Raw genomic sequence first — 22,671 nt, 5'->3', positions numbered from 1 at the left:
GGCGATGGTCTTGTAGCCCATTCCAGCCTTGTGTAGGTCTACAATCTTGTCCCTGACATCCTTGGAGAGCTCTTTGGTCTTGGCCATGGTGGAGAGTTTGGAATCTGATTGATTGATTGCTTCTGTGGACAGGTGTCTTTTATACAGGTAACAAGCTGAGATTAGGAGCACTCCCTTTAAGAGTGTGCTCCTAATCTCAGCTCGTTACCTGTATAAAAGACACCTGGGAGGCAGAAATCTTTCTGATTGAGAGCGTTGTGCCAGTAACCGAAAGGTCGCTGGTTCTAATCCCCGAGCCGACCAGGTGAAAAATCTGTCCATGTGCCCTTGAGCAAGGCACTTAACCCTAATTGCTCCTGTAAGTCGCTCTGGATAAGAGCGTCTGCTAAATGACTAAAATGTAAAATGTAAAAAAATGGGTCAAATACTTATTTCCCTCATTAAAATGCAAATCAATTTATAACATTTTTGACATGCGTTTTTCTGGATTTTTTTGTTGTTATTCTGTCTCTCACTGTTCAAATAAACCTATCATTAAAATTATAGACTGATCATTTCTTTGTCAGTGGTCAAACGTACAAAATCAGCAGGGGATCAAATACTTTTTTCCCACACTGTAAATGTACATATTACCTGAATTACCTCGACTAACCTGTACCCCCACACATTGACTAGGTACGGGTACCCCATGTACATAGCCTCGTTATTGTTATTTTATTGTTGCCATTTTATTTTTTACTTTAGTTGATTTAGTAAATATTTGTTCTTAACTCTTATTTTTCTAAAAACTGCATTATTGGTTAATGGCTTGTAAGTAAGCATTTCACGGTAAGGTCTACTGTTGTATTCGTCACATGTGACAAATAACTTTTTTTTTTTTTTTTTAAAGCAAAAAATCCCACCACAGACAAAAGTGGTCACAGGGCTATAAAGCTGAAGCATCCGTTTAGAACGCTTTCTCACTAACAAATATGGTAGTGAGGGGAAGTCCAGTCGCGGGTAGTGAAAGGATGGAACTGAAACTGGGCCGACATTCTGCTAATTTTCTCATTAATTAAACATCTGATCTCAATAATTTTTCTGTCCCCAAAACTAGAATCTGTTACGAACACAGTGCACTAAGTTTGATAGACTTGACGCTTTACCAAAGTAAAAAAAAAAAGTGCGTTGTTTATAAGGAGTGCAAGGTCGAATAGAATTTGTTCACACGGCGCACTTCACCGGGAGGTGCTCCCTATCGGAAATATGCAAATATATGCTACAACGCACCAATAGGAACTCACTAGCTCGAGCTTGATTTTGCCCGTCTCCTTGCTTGTTCTGCCCTATATGCCTCATTTGCTCCCACTGTAAACGACACAGATGAACTATCTTGGGTTAATTAGAAATATCTTGGTTAGTGGAGGCAATTATTTTATTAAGATTTCCTTTTATGCGTTCTCCTGTTCATTATTTCAGTCATATTTGAAAACCACGATAGTTGTTACATCTTTAAATCCACCCTCTTTCTAACTCTATAATGGATATTTCCATATCTGACAATTAAATCTGTCCTGCAAATTGCATCAATGGGGATTAAGAAATGAGCATATGCAATGCCCACTGAAAAATAAGTAAGTATATAGCATATACCCTCCACTACACCACTGCACTCGGGTCTATTCATGGAATTTCTATCTGCAACGTTAGACAACGCAACATGCTACAATTTCAAATATTTTACTGAGTTACAGCTCATATAAGGAAATCTGTACATTTAAATTAATTAATTTGGCCCTAATCTATGGATTTGACATTACTGGAAATACAGATACATTTACATTTACGTCATTTAGCAGACGCTCTATGCATCTATTGGTCACAGATACCTTTAAAAAAAAAGGTAGGGCTGTGGATCAGAAAACCAGTCAGTGTCTGGTGTGACCACTATTTTTGAGTGACACATCTCCTTCGCATTGAGTTAATCAGGCTGTTGACTGTGGCTTGTGGAGTGTTGTCCCACTCCTCTTCAATGGCTGTGCTAAATTGCTGGATATTAGGGGGAACTGGAGCACACTGTCGTACAGGTTGATCCAGAGCATCCCAAACATGCTCAATGGGTGACATGTCTGGTGAGTATGCAGGCCATGGAAGAACTGGGACATTCAGCTTCCAGGAATTGTTTACCAATCCTTGCGACATGGGGCTGTGCATTATCATGCTGAAACATGAGGTGACGGCAACGGATGAATGGTACGACAATGGACCTCAGGATCTCGTCACGGTATCTCTGTGCATTCAAATTGCCATTGATAAAATGCAATTGTGTTCGTTCTCAGTAGTTTATGCCTGCCCATATCATAACCCCACCTCCACCATGGGGCACTCTGTTCACAACGTTGACATCAGCAAACCGCTCGCCCACACAACGCCATACACGTGGTCTCCTGTTGTGAAGCCGGATGGACGTACTGCCAAATTCTCAAAAACAATGTTGGAGGCGGCTTATGGTAGAGAAATGAACATTCAATTATCTGGCAACAGCTCTGGTGGACATTCCTGCAGTCAGCATGCCAATTGCACGCTCCCTCAAAACTTGAGACATCTGTGGCATTGTGTTGTGTGACAAAACTGCAGATTTTAGAGTGGCCTTTTATTGTCCTCAGCAGAAGGTGCACCTGTGTAATGATCTTGCTGTTTAATCAGCTTCTTGATATGCCACACCTGTCAGGTGGATGGATTATCTTGGCAAAGGAGAAATGCTCACTAAGAGGGGTGTAAACAAATGTGTGCACACAATTTGAGAGAATTAAGCTTTTTGTGCATAAGGACCATTTCTGGGATCTTTTATTTCAGCTCATGGAACATGGGACCAACACCTTACATGTTGCGTTTATATTTATGTTCAGTGTAAATGTGGCCCTGGTTTCCTTGAACGTCTATAATGTAAAGGATGTGAGCTCGGGTGTTGTAGCTATGATGAGCAGTAGGTGTCAGTAGAGAGCTTCTCTATTCCCAATTTCTGTTTGTGGCACAATCCTCGACACCTCAATGCCGGCCTATCACATTTTCTCTAAAAACTTGGTGAGTGTCTTACATTTTCGATTGATGTTAGATAAATTATATAGATTATATATTTTGATTGATATAAAAGTTAGAATTACGTAATTGGATGAATCGGTCAAGTAACAGCCAAATGGGGGAACCAGGTTGAGGAACTGCAGGCAAAATATTGTCCTACAAGAATGGAATTATAATTTAAATTATTTGAAAGATATGTCAATACAGGTTCTAGATCGAGAAAGTTTACCATGATATGACACTCAGCAGCCATACTCGGCTCCCATTAGGGCACACCGAACAGCATCTTCTTGATACTTCGTTGATACTTCGTTGGAGAACTTGAAGAGTAGCCTATGCCTAAATAATTCGCCTCGAGTCGACTACAGTAATAATCTTATCCTGTGAGTAAACATCCGATGTGTAGTTGACGGATCACATGCAGATATATTATTACATTGATTTGATTTCAACAAGGAGAACAGAAAACAGATTAACAAATTACGGCTATAGGGCTCAATATCATTTGGTTGAAATTAAAGTCCCAAACCCCCTCTAATAAAATGCACATCTCAAAGTCAATGTTGATTACCTGAGATTAACCCCCAAAAAGTGACAGGTGCCAGGTTATAGTCTGCACATTATATCTTTCGCTGAAGTTGTTAATTTACAGACCGCATATCTCTTCCTCTGTAGACTGCATCTCCCTCCCCCCACGTGGTCCACAGGGCGGGCGCATGCAACTGTTTTGAAATAATAAATTTGACTGTTGCATGATTGCCCATCTCATCTATCCACTCTAGCAGAGGAACAAAACGACCTGGGATCGAGGACGCAACTTCTCTGGTCTTCATCCAGATTGCTCCCATCTGGGTCTGCCATATGCAAGCCACGCGCAACACTATCAACATTGTTGTTCCAAGGCTAATTTCGGACACCGCTTTGAAGGTTTAGGGTGAGTTGAATGTGCAGCACTAGTACACTACAACGTTTGACAGAGTTCAGTTACTAAATCCGCATATTGATAAATTCATCAATACCATTTGTTTTCTAACTGGGAGTTAAAGTTATGGATTCAACGGTGGATAACCGGGAGAGCAAGGCAGCGCTACGTCCATGTGCGCCCAGGTCCCTTCTCATGCGCTGTCTGGTCGGATTCCCTACGGTGGTGTGTTTCATGTTTTCCGTGAGCTCCATAGCCGTCTGCCTGCTCATGAGCTTGAAGACTTACCAACTGGAGAACCGACTGCATGCGCTGGAGATGGAGAAAAACACAGCGTTCAACCCGCCGGAGAGCGCCTTCACGCGCGAGGATGGGACTGTAATACCGGCGCTGAGGAGTTCTATCGAGACGCTACTGCAAGAGGTAGGCTACACACCGTTGTTTGGGGACATTTAAAATGGAACATATCAAAGTGTATTCCTATTGATTTTGATTCATGAGCTTCCTGCTTGTATCTCCATAAAGTTTAGCCAGAGAAAATGCCGTGCGTAATGTTGCGCGCAATGACAGTAACATGACTGATGTAGAGTTAGATTAGCTCTTTAGAAAGAGGAGAGGCGATGTGATGTTTTGTTTATCTGCTAAACAAAACAGATTTTTTAAAAATTACATCGCCTCTTCTCTTTATAAAGAGCTAATCTAACTCTACTGTATATAAGAAGTGTGTGAATAGTATTTTCGTTGCATTGAGCTTTACCCTTTCTACCACCAGTTGATTTTGACAGCTGTTGACAGCATCCCAAGTTTCCCTGAAGTGTGTATTCAGTGTAAAGAATTAGTGTTGTTAAGCCTGTAGGTATTTGGTATTTTGGGTATTTTATTAGGATACCCATTAGCTGTTGCAAAGGCAGCAGCTACTCTTCCTGGGGTCCACACAAAACATGAAACATGACATAATACAGAACATTAATAGACAAGAACAGCTCAAGGACAGAACTACATCAATAAAAAAAGGCAAGTAGCCCATAGATCAATACCAATACATACACACAAAAATCTAGGTCAAATAGGGGAGAAGTGTTGTGCCGTGAGATGTTGCTTTATCTGTTTTTTGAAACCAGGTTTGTTGTTCATTTGAGCAATATGAGATGGAACGGAGTTCCATGCAATAATGTCTCTATATAATACTGTACGCTTTCTTGAATTTGTTCTGGATTTGGGGACTGTGAAGAAGATGTTGATTCCTCAAACGACTGACTGTATTGATCAAGGCGCCGCTGTGTGATCGATTCCTTCTGTCAGTTTTTGCCTGATGAAAGATAACTGATGTAAAGCTTGCAGATAGCTACTGCCTGTCTGTGTGCTATGACAGTAGCCTTTTTCGCCATATCTCGTTGGAAAAAGCTGTTAGATAGGCTATCTCTCAAAAAGTCGCCTCTTGATAACTAAATAAGGACAGGTCATTGAAAACCTGGTATTTTTTTAAATGTTACATCCATTACTTACCTGAACTGTTAAAATTATCATTACATAATTACCTTATAACTTTTACTTTATAATATTCATATTACCAAGGTGCTACACAATGATAGATGTATTGCCTAAAGAGATTCATGTCCTTTTATGAGTCATAACAATAATGATTTGTCCCCATATTACATGCCACATTATTCACTAATGTGTCTCATTGCTTAGCGGTGGCTTTATATAGTCTTCTTATAACTATCAACTGGAATGTGCAGTAATCCTCAATCCTGGGCTTCACTTTCCCCTATAACTCTGATATATGAATGTTTCTACATAAAGTTTCATTGTTTCAGAGCCTCACTCTCTCTCTGTTTCTCTCTCTCTCTCTCTCTCTCTCTCTCTCTCTCTCTCTCTCTCTCTCTCTCTCTCTCTCTCTCTCTCTCTCTCTCTCTCTCTCTCTCTCTCTCTCTAGAGACTGAGTGAAGTGATGCCCAAGCTGCGTACGGCGAGGGACATCCCCCAAGAGTGTTCCTGCCCACCAGGTACGTCTCTTTCTTCTCTCCTATTGGCTTGTGGTTAGATCATGTTTATCAAAGCCTCTATGCACACAACACATGCCCATCACATACAGTGCCTTGCAAAAGTATTGATCCCCCTTGGCGTTTTTCCTATTTTGTTGCAATACAACCTGTAATTTCACCCCAAAAAATATTTTGCATCTTCAAAGTGGTAGGCATGTTGTGTAAATCAAATGAAACAAACCCCCCAAAAAATCCATTTTAATTCCAGGTTGTGAGGCAACAAAATAGGAAAAAGGCCAAGGGGTGTGAATACTTTTGCAAGCCACTGTAAACATCACATGAACATCACATGTATTCAAACACACTCGCACACACATGCGCTCACACACGCTGGACAATTTTACACTAGTGTCGGTTAATGCTGGGTTGGCTATGTGTAAAAGGAATCCAGAAGAGTGCATTGAGCTTTACCCTCTCTACCACCAGTTGATTTTGACAGTTGTTGACAGCATCCCAAGTTTCCCAGAAGTGTGTATTCAGTGTAAAGGATTAGTGTTGTTAAGCCTGTAGGTATTTTTGGTATTTTATTAGGATCCCCATTACCTGTTGCAAAAGCAGCAGCTACTCTTCCTGGGGTCCACACAAAACATGAAACATGACATAATACAGAACATTAATAGACAAGAACAGCTCAAGGACAGAACTACATCAATAAAAAAAGTAATAAAAATAGCAGACAGCCTACATACAGTTGAAGTCGGAAGTTTACCTACACTTAGGTTGGAGTAATTAAAACTCGTTTTTCAACCACTCCACAAATGTCTTGTTAACAAACTATAGTTTTGGCAAGTCGGTTAGGACATCTACTTTGTGCATGACACAAGTAATTTTTCCAACAATTGTTTACAGACAGATTATTTCACTTATAATTCACTGTATCACAATTCCAGTGGGTCAGAAGTTTACATACACTAAGTTGACTGTGTCTTTAAACAGCTTGGAAAATTCCAGAAAATGATGTCATGGCTTTAGAAGCTTCTGATAGGCTAATTGACATCATATGAGTCAATTGGAGGTGTACCTGTGGATGTATTTCAAGGCCTACCTTCAAACTCAGTGCCTCTTTGCTTGACATCATGGGAAAATCAAAAGAAATCAGCCAAGACCTCAGAAAAGAAATTGTAGACCTCCACAAGTCTGGTTCATCCTTGGGAGCAATTTCCAAATGCCTGAAGGTACCATGTTCATATGTACAAACAATAATACGCAAGTATAAACACCATGGGACCACGCAGCCGTCATACCGCTCAGGAAGGAGACGCGTTCTGTATCCTAGAGATTAACGTACTTTGGTGTGAAAAGTGCAAATCAATCCCAGAACAACAGTAAAGGACCTTGTGAAGATGCTGGAGGAAACAGGTACAAAAGTATCTATATCCACAGTAAAACGAGTCCTACATCGACATAACCTGAAAGGCCGCTCAGCAAGGAAGAAGCCACTGCTCCAAAACCGCCATACAAAAGCCAGAGTACAGTTTGCAACTGCACATGGGGACAAAGATCGTACTTTTTGGAGAAATGTCCTCTGGTCTGATGAAACAAAAATAGAACTGTTAGGCCATAATGACCATCGTTATGTTTGGAGGAAAAATGGGGATGCTTGCAAGCCGAAGAACACCTTCCCAACCGTGAAGCAAGGGGGTGGCAGCATCATGCTGTGGGGGTGCTTTGCTGCAGGAGGGACTGGAGCACTTCACAAAATAGATGCCATCATGAGGAAGGAACATTATGTGGATATATTGAAGCAACATCTCAAGACATCAGTCAGGAAGTTAAAGCTTGGTCGCAAATGAGTCTTCCAAATGGACAATGACCCCAAGCATACTTCCAAAGTTGTGGCAAAATGGCTTAAGGACAACAAAGTCAAGGTATTGGAGTGGCCATCACAAAGCCCTGACCTCAATCCTATAGAAAATGTGTGGGCAGAACTGAAAAAGCGTATGCGAGCAAGGAGGCCTACAAACCTGACTCAGTTACACCAGCTCTGTCAGGAGGAATGGGTCAAAATTCACCCAATTTATTGTGGGAAGCTTGTGGAAGGCTACCCGAAACGTTTGACCCAAGTTAAACAATTTAAAGGCAATGCTACCAAATACTAATTGAGTGTATGTAAACTTCTGACCCACTGGGAATGTGATGAAAGAAATAAAAGCTGAAATAAATAATTCTCTCTACTATTATTCTGACATTTCACGTTCTTAAATACAGTGGTGATCCTAACTGACCTAAGACATGGAATTTTTATAGGATTAAATGTCAGGAATTGTGAAAAACAGAGTTTAAATGTATTTGTTTAAGGTGTATGTAAACTTCCGACTTCAACTGTATCAATACCAATACATACACACAAACTATCTAGGTAAAATAGGGGAAAGGCATTGTTCCGTGAGGTGTTATCTGTTTTTTGAAAACAGGTTTGCTGTTCATTTCAACAATATGAGATGGAATGGAGTTCCATGCAATAATGGCTCTATATAATACTGTATGCTTTCTTGAATTTGTTCTGGATTTGGGGACTGTGAAAAGACCCCTGGTGGCATGTCTGGTGGGGTAAGTGTGTGTGTCGGAGCTGTGTGTAAGTTGACTATGCAAACAATTTGGGATTTTCAACACATTGTTTCTTATAAAAGGAAGAAGTGATGCAGTCAGTCTCTCCTCAACTCTTAGCCAAGAGAGACTGGCATGCATAGTATTTATATCAGCCCGCTCTGTTCTGGGCCAGCTGCAGCTTAACTGGGTCTTTTCTTGCAGCACTCGACCACACGACTGGACAATGGCGCCGACAGAGAGGGCTGCCTTGCTTCTAGCTCTTAGGAAACTTTTCAGTATTTTGTTTTTTTATGTAATTTTTCTTAGGTTATTAGCCCAAAAAATGGTTTGTGTTATTACATACAGCCGGGAAGAACTATTGGATATCAGAGCGGCGGTAACTCACCAGCACTACCAGCATTACGACCAGGAATTTGACTTTCCCGAAACGGATCCTTTGTTCGCACCCCCCAGGGCAATTGAACTGATTCCAGAGGCCGACCCAAAAGAATGCCGGAGGAGAGGTACTCGGAGCGGTCTTCTAGTCCACCACTTCTGAGTATATTACTCGCTAATGTTCCGTCTCTGGGTTTCTTTCCAGAGAGACATCAGGGATTGTAACATACTCTGTTTCACAGAAACATGGCTCTCTCTGGATATACTGTCCGAGTCGGTCCATCCAGTTGGGTTCTCAGTTCATCACGCAGACAGGAATAAATATCTCTCTGGGAAGCAGAAGGAAGGAGGTGTATGTTTTATGATTAACGACTCATGGTGTAATTGTGATAACATACAGGAACTCAAGTCCTTTTGTTCACCTGACCTAGAATACCTCACAATCAAATGCCGACCGTATTATCTCCCAAGATAATTTTCTTCGGATATACAGTGGGGGAAAAAAGTATTTAGTCAGCCACCAATTGTGCAAGTTCTCCCACTTAAAAAGATGAGAGAGGCCTGTAATTTTCATCACATGTACACGTCAACTATGACAGACAAAAATAGAATTTTTTTTCCAGAAAATCACATTGTAGGATTTTTAATGAATTTATTTGCAAATTATGGTGGAAAATAAGTATTTGGTCAATAACAAAAGTTTCTCAATACTTCGTTATATACCCTTTGTTGGCAATGACACAGGTCAAACGTTTTCTGTAAGTCTTCACACTGTATTTTGGCCCATTCCTCCATGCAGATCTCCTCTAGAGCAGTGATGTTTTGGGGCTGTCGCTGGGCAACACAGACTTTCAACTCCCTCCAAAGATTTTCTATGGGGTTGAGATCTGGAGACTGGCTAGGCCACTCCAGGACCTTGAAATGCTTCTTACGAAGCCACTCCTTCGTTGCCCGGGCGGTGTGTTTGGGATAATTGTCATGCTGAAAAATTCAGCCACGTTTCATCTTCAATGCCCTTGCTGATGGAAGGAGGTTTTCACTCAAAATCCCACGATACATGGCCCCATTCATTCTTTCCTTTACACCGATCAGTCGTCCTGGTCCCTTTGCAGAAAAACAGCCACAAAGCATGATGTTTCCACCCCCATGCTTCACAGTAGGTATGGTGTTCTTTGGATGCAACTCCGCATTCTTTGTCCTCCAAACACGACGAGTTGAGTTTTTACCAAAACGTTCTATTTTGGTTTCATCTGACCATATGACATTCTCCCAATCCTCTTCTGGATCATCCAAATGCACTCTAGCAAACTTCAGACGGGCCTGGACATGTACTGGCTTAAGCAGGGGGACACGTCTCGCCCTGCAGGATTTGAGTCCTTGGCGGCGTAGTGTGTTACTGATGGTAGGCTTTGTTACTTTGGACCCAGCTCTCTGCAGGTCATTCACTAGGTCCCCCCGTGTGGTTCTGGGATTTTTGCTCACCGTTCTTGTGATCATTTTGACCCCACGGGGTGAGATCTTGCGTGGAGCCCCAGATCGAGGGACATTATCAGTGGTCTTGTATGTCTTCCATTTCCTAATATTTGCTCCCACAGTTGATTTCTTAAAACCAAGCTGCTTACCTATTGCAGATTCAGTCTTCCCAGCCTGGTGCAGGTCTACAATTTTGTTTCTGGTGTCCTTTGACAGCTTTTTGGTCTTGGCCATAGTGGAGTTTGGAGTGTGACTGTTTGAGGTTGTGGACAGGTGTCTTTTATACTGATAACAAGTTCAAACAGGTGCCATTAATACAGGTAACGAGTGGAGGACAGAGGAGCCTCTTAAAGAAGAAGTTACAGGTCTGTGAGAGCCAGAAATCTTGCTTGTTTGTAGGTGACCAAATACTTATTTTCCACCATAATTTGCAAATAAATTCATAAAAAATCCTACAATGTGATTTTCTGGATTTTTCTTTCTCAATTTGTCTGTCATAGTTGACGTGTACCTATGATGAAAATTACAGGCCTCTATCATCTTTTTAAGTGGGAGAACTTGCACAATTGGTGGCTGACTAAATACTTTTTTCCCCCACTGTAGTCACGACTGTGTATATCCCCCCCTCAAGCCGATACCATGACAGCCCTCAAAGAACTTCAGTGGACTTTATGCAAACTGGAAACCATATATCCTGAGGCTGCATTTATTGTAGCTGGGGATTTTAACAAAGCAAATTTCAGGAAAAGGCTATCGAACTTCTATCAACACATCAACTGTAGTACTCGTGCTGCTAAAACACTCGGCCACTGCTACTCCAACTTCCGGGATGCATACAAGGCCCTCCCCTGCCCTTCTTTCGGCAAATCTGACCACAACTCCATTTTGCTCCTCCCTTCCTATAGGCAGAAATTCAAACAGGAAGTATCCGTGCTAAGGACTATTCAACGCTGGTCTGACCAATCGGAATCCACGCTATAATATTGTTTTGATCACGCGGACTGGGATATGTTCCGGGTAGCCTCTGAGAATAATATAGACGTATACGCTGATTCTGTGAGTGGGTTTATAAGGAAGTGTATAGGAGATGTTGTACCCACTATGACTATTAAAACCTACCCTAACCAGAAACCGTGGATAGATGGTGGCATTTGCGCAAAACTGAAAGCGCGAACCACCGCATTTAACCATGGCAAGGTGACTGGGAATATGGCAGAATACAAACAGTGTAGTTATTCCCTCCGCAAGGCAATCAAAACAGGCAAACCGTCAGTATAGGGACAAAGTGGAGTCGCAATTCAACGGCTCAGACACAAAACGTATGTGGCAGGGTCTACAGACAATCACGGACTACAAAAGGAAAGCCAGCCATGTCGCGGACACCAACGTCTTGCTTCCGGACAAGCTAAATACCTTCTTCACTCGCTTTGAAGATAATACAGTGGCAGAGGTGAAGGTAGGAAACAACACCTCCACTTTGCTGATCCTCAACACTGGGGCCCCACAAGGGTGCGTGCTCAGCCCCCTCCTGTACTCCCTGTTCACCCATGACTGCGTGGCCAAGCACGCCTCCAACTCAATCATCAAGTTTGCAGACGACACAACAGTAGTAGGCTTGATTATCAAAAATGATGAGACAGCCTACAGGGAGGAGGTGAGGGCTCTGGGAGTGTAGTGGCAGGAAAATAACCTCTCACTCAACGTCAACAAAACAAAGGAGATGATCGTGGACTTCAGGAAACAGCAGAGGGAGCACCCCGCTATCCACATCGACGGGACCGCAGTGGAGAAAGTGGAAAGCTTCAAGTTCCTCGGCGTACACATCACTGTCAAACTGAAATGGTCCACCCACACAGACAGTGTATGGAAGAAGGCGCAACAGCGCCTCTTCAAGCTCAGGAAGCTAAAGAAATTTGGCTTGGCACCTACAACACTCACAAACTTTTACAGATGCACAATTGAGAGCATCCTGTCGGGCTGTATCACCGCCTGGTACAGCAACTGCACCGCCCACAATCACAGGACTCTCCAGAGGATGGTGCGGTCTGCCCAACGCATCACCAGGGGCAAACTACAAGCCCTCCAGGACACCTACAGTACCCGATGTCACAGGAAGGCCAAAAAGATCATCAATGACAACAACCACCCGAGCCACTGCCTGTTCACCCCGCTATCATCCAGAAGGTGAGGTCAGTACAGGTGCATCAAAGCTGGGGCCGAGAGACTGAAAAACAGCTTCTATCTCAAGGCTATCAGACTGTTAAATAGCCTTCACTAGCACATTAGAGGCTGCTGCTTATATACATAGATTAGAAATCGCTGGCCACTTTAATAAATGGAACACTAGTCACTTTAATAATGTTTACATATCTTGCATTACTCATCTCATATGTATATACTGTATTCTATACTATTCCACTGTATCTTGGTCTATGCCGCTCTGACATTGCTCGTCCATATATTTATTTATATATTCTTAATTCCTTTGCTTTACTTAGATATGTGTGTATTGGGTATATGTTGTGAAATTGTTAGATATTACTTGTTAGATATACTGCACTGTCGGAGCTAGAAACACAAGCATTTCGCTACATCTGCAATAACATCACCTAAACACGTGTATGTGACCAATAACATTTGATTTTATTTGATTTAATCAAGATAAGACAAAACTAGAGCCTGCAGGACTTGCTTTTTGGAATGTGGTGTCAAAAAACCAGAGCATCCCTTTATTCCGGACAGACCTCTCCCCATCTTTACAACCATTGAATCTATATGTTTTGACCATGACACTTTACAATCTAAGATAACGACAAGTAATTTGGTCTCTTCAATTTGTTCAACAGCCACACCATTCATTACCAGATTCAGCTGAGGTCTAGAACTTAGGGAATGATTTCTACCAAATACAATGCTAGTTTTAGAGATGTTCAGGGCCAGTTTATTACTGGCCAACCATTCCAAAACAGACTGCAACTCTTTGTTAAGGGTTTCAGTGACTTCATTAGCTGTGGTTGCTGATGTGTATATCAAATCAAATCAAATCAAATTTTATTTGCCACATGTGCCGAGTACAACAGGTGTAGACATTACAGTGAAATGCTTACTTACAAGCCCTTAACCAACAATGCAGTTTTTTAAAAGAAAAATGTAAAATAAAGTGTTAATAAAAAAATAAAAAAATTAAAGCAAATAGCTAAAGAGCAGCAGTAAAATAAAATAACAGTAGGGAGGCTATATACAGGGGGGTACCGGTACAGAGTCAAATGTGCGGGGCACCGGCTAGTCGAGGTAATTGAGGTCATATGTACATGTGGGTAGAGTTAAAGTGACTATGCATAAATAGTAAACAGAGTAGCAGCAGCTCTAAAAAAGAGGGGGATGGGGTGTGGTGTGGTGGGGGGATCAGTGCGAATAGTCCGGGTAGCCATGATTAGCTGTTCAGGAGTCTTATGGCTTGGGGGTAGAAGCTGTTGAGAAGCCTTTTGGACCTAGACATGCCGCTCCAGTACCGCTTGCCGTGCGGTAGCAGAGATAACAGGCTATGACTAGGGTGGCTGGAGTCTTTGACAATTTTTAGGTTCTTCCTCTGACACCGCCTGGTATAGAGGTCCTGGATGGCAGGAAGCTTGGCCCCAGTGATGTACTGGGCCGTACGCACTACCCTCTGTAGTGCCTTGCGGTAGGAGGCCGAACAGTTGCCATACCAGGCGGTGATGCAACCAGTCAGGATGCTCTCGATGGTGCAGCTGTATAACTTTTTGAGGATCTGACGACCCATGCCAAATCTTTTCAGTCTCCTGAGGGGGAATAAGTATATGGTTGAATCATCAGCATACATGGACACACATGCTTTGTTTAATGCCAGTGGCAGGTCATTGGTAAAAATAGAAAAGAGTAGAGGGCCTAGAGAGCTGCCCTGCGGTACACCACACTTTACATGTTTGACAATAGAGAAAACACTTTGAGTTCTATTAGATAGCTCTGAATCCACGATATGGCAGAGGTTATGGACAATAATATCAAAGGCTGCACTGAAATCTAATAGTACAGCTCACACAATCATCAGTCATTTGTGTCAGTGCAGTACATGTTGAATGCCCTTCTCTATAAGCATGCTGAAAGTCTGTTGTTTAATTTGTTTACAGAGAAATAGCATTGTATTTGGTCAAACACAATTATTTCCAACAGAGGGACCCAGACTGGGACAGGCTTAGGGAGAGGGGCTCAGAGGGACCAGACTGGGACAGGGTCAGGGAGAGGGGCTCAGCGGGACCAGACTGGGACAGGGTTAGGGAGAGGGGCTCAGAGGGACCAGACTGGGACAGGGTTAGGGAGAGGGGCTCAGAGGGACCAGACTGGGACAGGGTCAGGGAGAGGGGCTCAGCGGGACCAGACTGGGACAGGGTTAGGGAGAGGGGCTCAGAGGGACCAGACTGGGACAGGGTTAGGGAGAGGTGCTCAGAGGGACCAGACTGGGACAGGGTTAGGGAGAGGTGCTCAGAGGGACCAGACTGGGACAGGGTTAGGGAGAGGGGCTCAGAGAGACCAGACTGGGACAGGGTTAGGGAGAGGGGCTCAGAGGGACCAGACTGGGACAAGGTCAGGGAGAGGGGCTCAGAGGGACCAGACTGGGACAGGGTTAGGGAGAGGTGCTCAGAGGGACCAGACTGGGACAGGGTTAGGGAGAGGGGCTCAGAGAGACTGGGACAAGGTCAGGGAGAGGGGCTCAGAGGGACCAGACTGGGACAGGGTTAGGGAGAGGGGCTCAGAGAGACTGGGACAGGGTCAGGGAGAGGGGCTCAGAGGGACCAGACTGGGACAGGGTTAGGGAGAGTGGCTCAGAGGTAGAGTGTGTGATAAATTCCCCTCAGATTGGTTGATGTCTCTGGGATGGCCAGGCCAGGGTGAACTCTGTTGCTCAGTGCCAGTGGGACCTGCTCACATTAATAGACGTTCCATCGATGTGCCAAGTTTGGCCATGTATGGCATGCGGTATGCATTTCACGGCCTGTAATTGTCACGAGTTGCTAAGCCAGAACCCAGAAGCAGACCAGGACAAGGTAAGTTGAAACGAAGGTGAGTGTTTATTACAAATTCAAGAGTGATGCTGAATAATCCAGGGAACAGAGCGGGCGGCGTTGATTAGTTGTTGGGGGTGCAGTGGTTGATCCCATCCTGGGTCGGCAGCCGCCGACCACCAGGCAGAGGTTGGATGAAGGTTCCGGACGGGTGACTGCAGATGGAACAAAACGGGGGGTAAGTAAGCAACAAACCAACACGGTGCAAAAACAACAAAACTAACGCTAGGCTCTAAGACTGATACTCTGGTAAACCTACTGTTCATGGCTAACGATCCGGCAGGGACTGGATGTTAGGCCAGAGCCTAAGAAGGGTGATGATCAGGACCAGGTGTGCAGATTGCTGATGGGATGCAGGTGCGGAAATCAAGAGAGCTCCCCGGAGCGTTCCCGAACCCTCGGGAAACTGGAGATCACGAACAGAAAAACTAGTCACCAGACAGGACCCGACTCAGACTGCCGGGATCGTTACAGTACCCCCCCTCCGAGAACGCCACCGGGCGGACTCCCGGAGCGCCAGGATGGAGGCGGTAGAAGTCACTGATGAGGTCAGCATCTAGGACCTGTCGCCCGGAATCCAACTCCTCTCTTCAGGACCATACCCCTCCCAGTCCACGAGATACTGGAAACCCCGGCCCCGCCGTCTGGAATCCATGATGCGACGCACCGTGTAGGCAGGACCACCTCCGATCATCCGAGGAGGAGGAGGAGGAGGCGGAGGAGGCAACAGAGGACTGAGGAAGACAGGCTTGAGGCAGGAGACATGAAAGGTGGGATGGACTCTGAGCGTCCTCGGTAGTTTGAGTCGAACTGCCACTGGATTGATCACCTTCTCCACCACAAACGGACCAATGAACTTCGGTAACAACTTCCTAGACTCAGTCCGTAACGGAAGATCCCGTGTGGCCAACCAAACCCCTATCTCCGATGGTATAGGTGGGAGCGGGGATCCGGCGACGATTCGCCTGGAGCTGATACCGGTCCGAAACTCTAAGGAGTGCCTTTCTGGCCCGATGCCAGGTCCGGTGGCAACGACGAATATGGGCCTGAACAGAAGGCACTGAGAGCTCCTTCTCCTGAGAAGGGAACAGGGGAGGTTGGTAGCCATACAGGCACTGGAAGGGAGACATCCCAGTGGCAGATGTAGGGAGAGTATTGTGGGCATACTCAACCCAAGGCAACTGAGAGACCCAGGAGGTGGGGTTGGAAGAGACCAGACAGCGTAGCGTGGATTCCATCTTCTGGTTGGCTCTCTCCGCCTGACCATTGGATTGGGGGTGAAAACCAGATGTGAGACTGACTGTAGCTCCAATGGCCAAACAGAAGGACTTCCAGACAGCAGAGGTAAACTGAGGGCCACGGTCGGAAACGATATCACTGGGCAACCCGTGGACCCTGAAAACCTCCCTAACCAGGATCTCGGACGTCTCCGAGGCAGAGGGAAGCTTGGCAATTGGCACAAAGTGGGCGAACTTGCTGAATCTGTCCACGATAGTCAGAACGACCGTGTTCCCCTCAGAAGCGGGCAACCCAGTGACGAAGTCCAGGGCCAGATGCGACCATGGTCGCGGGGAATAGGAAGGGGGTGAAGTAGTCCAGAGCTGGGCCGATTGGTACTCTTATTCTGCGCACACACTGGACAGGCAGCAACAAAACCCCGAGTATCCTCGGCCATGGCAGGCCACCAAAAACGTCTGCGAAGAAACGCCATTGTCCGAGCCACGCCAGGGTGACAAGCCATCTTGCTGGCGTGGGACCATTTGAGGACAGCAGGACGAACCGACTCAGGCACAAACAACCGACCGGGTGGACCGTTACCGGGACCGGGCTGAGTCCGAAGGGCCGCCAGCACCTCCTCCTCAATCTTCCACATAACTGCTCCCACGACGCAGTTCCGGGGGAGAATAGTCTCGGTCTTGGACCCACTCTCCTCCGTCTTGGAGAACATCCGGGACAAGGCGTCCGCCTTGCCGTTCTTAGATCCAGGTCGGAACGTCAGGGAAAACTTGAATCGTCCGAAAAACAACGCCCACCTGGCCTGGCCGGGAGTTGAGGCGTTTAGCCGATTGCACGTAAGCAAGATTCTTGTGGTCAGTCCAGACAATAAACGGTTGCTCCGCCCCTCCAACCAGTGGCGCCACTCCTCCAAGGCAAGTTTCACCGCGAGAAGCTCCCGGTTACCCACATCGTAATTCCTCTCCGCAGGCGAAGGCGACGAGAGTAGTAGGCGCAGGGATGGAGTTTACTGTCCGTGGAGCATCGCTGCGACAGGATGGCGCCAACTCCCACATCAGACGCGTCCACTTCAACGACGAACTGACGGGCCGTGTCCGGTTGAGAGAGAATCGGTGCGTTGGTGAATCGCCTCTTCAAATCCAGAAACGCTCGATCCGCCTCCGGATTCCACTTGAAGGTCCTGATACTGGAAGTCAAGGCAGTTAACGGAGCGGCCACACGGCTGTAATCCCGGATGAATCTGCGGTAGAAATTCGCAAACCCCAAAAATCTCTGGAGCTGCAATCTCGTACCGGGCTGGGCCCATTCCAGAACCGCTCTAACCTTCTCCTGGTCCATCCTAATCTCTCCCCTGGAGATGATGTACCCGAGAAAGGATGTCGTGTGGGCGTGAAACTCGCACTTCTCGGCCTTCACGAACAGGCGATTCTCCAACAATCGCTGCAGAACCTGCCGGACATGCTGGACGTGGTCGGAAGGTTCCTTCGAGAAGATCAGAATGTCATCCAGGTAAACAAACACAAAGAGACCGATCATATCTCTCAGGACGTCGTTCACCATACTCTGGAATACCGCTGGAGCATTGGTCAGTCCAAACGGCATCACCTGATACTCGAAGTGACCCATCGGTGTATTGAAACCCGTCAACCACTCGTCCCCCTCTCTGATCCGGACCATGTGATACGCATTGCGTAGGTCTAGCTTGGTGAACACCGTAGCACCCTGTAAGGAGTCGAAGGCAGAACTCATCAAGGGCAGGGGATACTTGTTCTTGACCGTGATGTCATTCAACCCCCGATAATCAATACACGGTCGAAGAGAGCCATCCTTCTTACCCACAAAGAAGAATCCTGCCCCCAGGGGTGATGACGAGGGACGAACGAGACCAGCAGCTAGGGACTCCTTGATGTAGGTCTCCAAAGCCTCACGTTCAGGTCGGGAGATACTGTATAACCTTCCCTTGGGGTAGACAGCTCCAGGGAACAGGTTGATGGCACAATCATATGGTCGGTGGGGAGGGAGTGACAGAGCCTTCTGCTTACTGAAAACTTCCCCCAAATCGTGATATGTCTCGGGAACCAGGGACAAATCTGGGGGTTTAGCCTCAATCACCTGACTGGGAACCGAATGGGGGCAGGCAGTCTTGAGACAGTTAGCATGACAATCAAGGCTCCAACTCGTTACCTTGCCCGTCACCCAATCGAACGTGGGATTGTGTTCCTTCAGCCAGGGGTATCCAAGGACCAGAGGAACATGGGAAGACGGCAGAATGAAGAATGAAATCATCTCAGAATGATTCCCCGACAACCGCATCTTAACCGGTTCAGTCCTCATCGTGATACGTGCCAGACTACTGCCGTTCAGAGTGGTCGCTTCAATGGCTTCCGGCAATTGCTCCTTGGAAAGCCCCAGCTGTTCCACCAACTCGGCATCAAGAAAGCTTCCATCGGCACCTGAATCGATAAAAGCGTTAATCGCTAAGCTCTGATTCCTGTTCACAAGGGTAGCCGGGAAACGGGGTCTGACAGAGGTACTGAGAGGTTGAAACTGGCTCGCTAAAAGTCCTCCCAACTTTAGCGAGCCGGGCAGTTTGACGACCGCCGGGAACAAGTGGAGAGGTAATGTCCCGAGCTACCACAGTAGAGGCAGCAGTTGGTCTTACGTCTATGTTGACGCTCCTCCTTGGTTAACCCGTGCCGCCCCACTTGCATGGGTTCAGAATCGGGAGAGAGGACCTCTCCACTAATCCTTTGTGGTGGAGAATGATCGACGTGTTCTGGTCCACCACCCGACCCGACTGGGAACTGAGAAGCTGATCGATTGGACGGACCCCATTGCTTCTCCCTCCTTCGGCTCTCGGACTCGATTATCCACCCGAATAGACAAGGCTACCAAGCTGTCCAGGTCACTAGGCTCCGGATAGGAGATCAACTCATCCTTGAGCTGCTCCGACAGACCCTGGTAAAAGGCCGCTTGCAGAGACTCCTCGTTCCACCCACTCTCCACAGCCAACGTCTTGAACTCGATCACGAAGTCGGCCACGCTGCGAGTTCCTTGGTGAAGCGAAAACAGGCGCCTAGCTGCGTCCCTCCCTCGGACGGAATGGTCGAAGAGCTTCCTCATCTCGGCCGTGAACCCCTGGTATGAAGCCATGCAGGGGTCTTGTCGTTCCCAAACGGCTGAAGCCCACTCCAGCGCTCGACCACGCAGCAACGCAATCACAAAGGCTATCCTAGCCTTGTCTGTGGCATAAGAGTAGGGCTGTAGATCGAACACTAATCCACACTGCATAAGGAAGGAACGGCATCTTCCCAGCTCCCCCTCATATCTATCCGGCGTCGGAACCTTGGGCTCACGGAAGGACACAGCTCCAGAAGCGGCAGGCGAGATGGGTGAAACCGGTAGTGGATCCTCCACCGGAAACTTGCGTTGGTTCTGGACCTCCGTCAGACCGGTAGAAAGGTTCCGAACTGACAACGCGATCTCCTGTAGTACCGTGCTATGATGGCCCAACATCTTCTCCTGATGGGTAATGGCATGGCGAACAGAGTCCAGGTCCGCTGGGTTCATTACTGGCCGGATCGTTCTGTCACGAGTTGCTAAGCCAGAACCCAGAAGCAGACCAGGACAAGGTAAGTTGAAACGAAGGTGAGTGTTTATTACAAATTCAAGAGTGATGCTGAATAATCCAGGGAACAGAGCGGGCGGCGTTGATTAGTTGTTGGGGGTGCAGTGGTTGATCCCATCCTGGGTCGGCAGCCGCCCGACCACCAGGCAGAGGTTGGATGAAGGTTCCGGACGGGTGACTGCAGATGGAACAAAACGGGGGTAAGTAAGCAACAAACCAACACGGTGCAAAAACAACAAAACTAACGCTAGGCTCTAAGACTGATACTCTGGTAAACCTACTGTTCATGGCTAACGATCCGGCAGGGACTGGATGTTAGGCCAGAGCCTAAGAAGGGTGATGATCAGGACCAGGTGTGCAGATTGCTGATGGGATGCAGGTGCGGAAATCAAGAGAGCTCCCCGGAGCGTTCCCGAACCCTCGGGAAACTGGAGATCACGAACAGAAAAACTAGTCACCAGACAGGACCCGACTCAGACTGCCGGGATCGTTACAGTAATAGTCTGGATGGTGAAAAACAGTGAGATACACACAAACACGTAGGCACACACACAGACAGATTATTATTATTATTATTATTATTGTTATTATTATTATTAATGAACACAGACACACACACACACGACCAGTCGTCGGCTGTTCATGCGTTTCTCTAATCGTAACTGATGAGTAATGCTGGCACTTCCCTGTTTTGGGGGAAATTCAAGTTTCAGTATTTGCCATGCATGTTTCCTCTACTGTAGGACCCAGTTTGATAACGTGTGAACATGACTGACTGTTCCCTTGAAGTTGTTATTGTTACTTATCTAATCGTTGACATGAGAGCTTTTCCTCTGAACCTGTGAAGTACGGAGCGGGGTCCTAATTCACCATGACAGAGAAAGCCCCTGGCTAAGAGGAAGAGTGAAATAGAAGGTTGTGCGTGTGTGTGTGTGCGTATGTGTGTGTGTGTGTGTGTGCATGCATGCCGATTTTCTTGCTGCTTTCTGTAGTTGTATGGCTCTTGTCTCCTCTGTGGCCAGCCTGGTTTTTTATGACCCTGTGGAAATGGCAAAGGTTCCAGAACAGGTGAAAGCGTTCACATGCCGGAATTTCTGGAGCACTTTTAAAAACATTCCAGGTCCACGGGTGGTTCTGCTCCGTACTTGGTCCCTGGCTGGGAGACAGTCCTACTGTTGTTTCTCCCTGTTGTTTGTACTTCATCTCAATGATTGTACAACCTGGAGAATAAGTATAGAGAGTTATAGTAACCTGGTCTTGTAAAAGTAATGTGATTACTCATGGTTTTCATGTAATTAGGTTGGTATCGTATTATATCAGATATTTGGTTTTATTATATTGTTCATTATACAAAATGACTGTGCAATCAAATTGGTTTCACTATGGTTGCTCTGGTTTCGGAATATATTCTGAATCTATTTAAAGATCTTAATTTTTTCTCTCTATTTAGCCCTAAAGCATTGTGTTTGTAAATTCTTAGCCGAAATGTGAGCGTCTTAAATGCAACCAAACAGCCCTTAGCCACATGTTTACCGTCTCTTAACAATTTTACAGTCTTTGTCCAGAGCTGTTAAGTGAATTGGTCAGCTGACGTGTATATTTCAGATGAATGTCAGCCAATGAGCATGGGGTTTGTTGAGTCCTCTGATCTCTTAGTCTGTTCTCATGGTCTGACTTCAGTATTCAACGTTTGTCCAGGAGGGGATAAAAGATGAGTTTTGACGGTTACGTTTAAGCATTAATTTCCATTGGTTAATTTAAGGGTTAAGGTTTGGAATAGGGTTAAAACCAAACATATAAACTAGTGCCTAGCACTGGGATTGGACCCGCAATCTTCGGAGCCGGAGCTTTCACCCGTCCGCCATCCCCATCCACAACGCCTTAGCAAGCTCCAAGCCTACTTGATGGTAATAGTGCTCACCGTTGCTCCTAGTGGCCGGTTTTGAAGGCATCTCCCGACGTCCTGGATCTGGTGGGACCTGGCTGATTAAAGCCGTGTGTAGTCTGTAGCAGAGTGAAGGGGGGGGTTCTGATATAGACATCTCTGTATTTTGCATGAAAGCCCTTTTAACAGCCGTGGTACATAGGTTAGGAGCACCCACCCAAATATACATACAGTACATGTCAACCACACCCATTGTTATAAGGGCCTAGCTAGGTCCCCTAACCCCCCCAACCTCATGGAGAGCTTACTCTACTGAAGTGTGTGTGTGTTTGTGCATACGTCCCTGCATACGTACGTGTCAGAGGTTAGACCAGTTGCTGTGCGATCAGATCAGATTTAATCAGATAAGGTCT

The 22,671-nt window shown here is 45.9% G+C and overlaps 1 protein-coding gene across 1 annotated transcript in view; it reads left to right on the top strand.

Moving 5' to 3' along the window:
* The first annotated feature begins 3,850 nt into the window (after positions 1–3,850).
* The window catches only part of LOC123493086 (collagen alpha-1(XXIII) chain-like), a 317,331-nt gene continuing 298,510 nt past the window's right edge, over positions 3,851–22,671 (top strand). The window contains exons 1-2 of the mRNA XM_045226942.1: positions 3,851–4,405; positions 5,922–5,991. Of these exons, the coding sequence (XP_045082877.1) occupies positions 4,109–4,405; positions 5,922–5,991 (367 nt within the window). The 5' untranslated portion in view covers positions 3,851–4,108. The remainder of the gene's footprint in view (positions 4,406–5,921; positions 5,992–22,671) is intronic.

The sequence above is a fragment of the Coregonus clupeaformis genome, chromosome 2 (assembly GCF_020615455.1).
Source record: "Coregonus clupeaformis isolate EN_2021a chromosome 2, ASM2061545v1, whole genome shotgun sequence".
Classification (NCBI taxonomy): Eukaryota; Metazoa; Chordata; class Actinopteri; order Salmoniformes; family Salmonidae; genus Coregonus; species Coregonus clupeaformis.
This window is presented reverse-complemented; position numbering and strand designations above follow the sequence as displayed.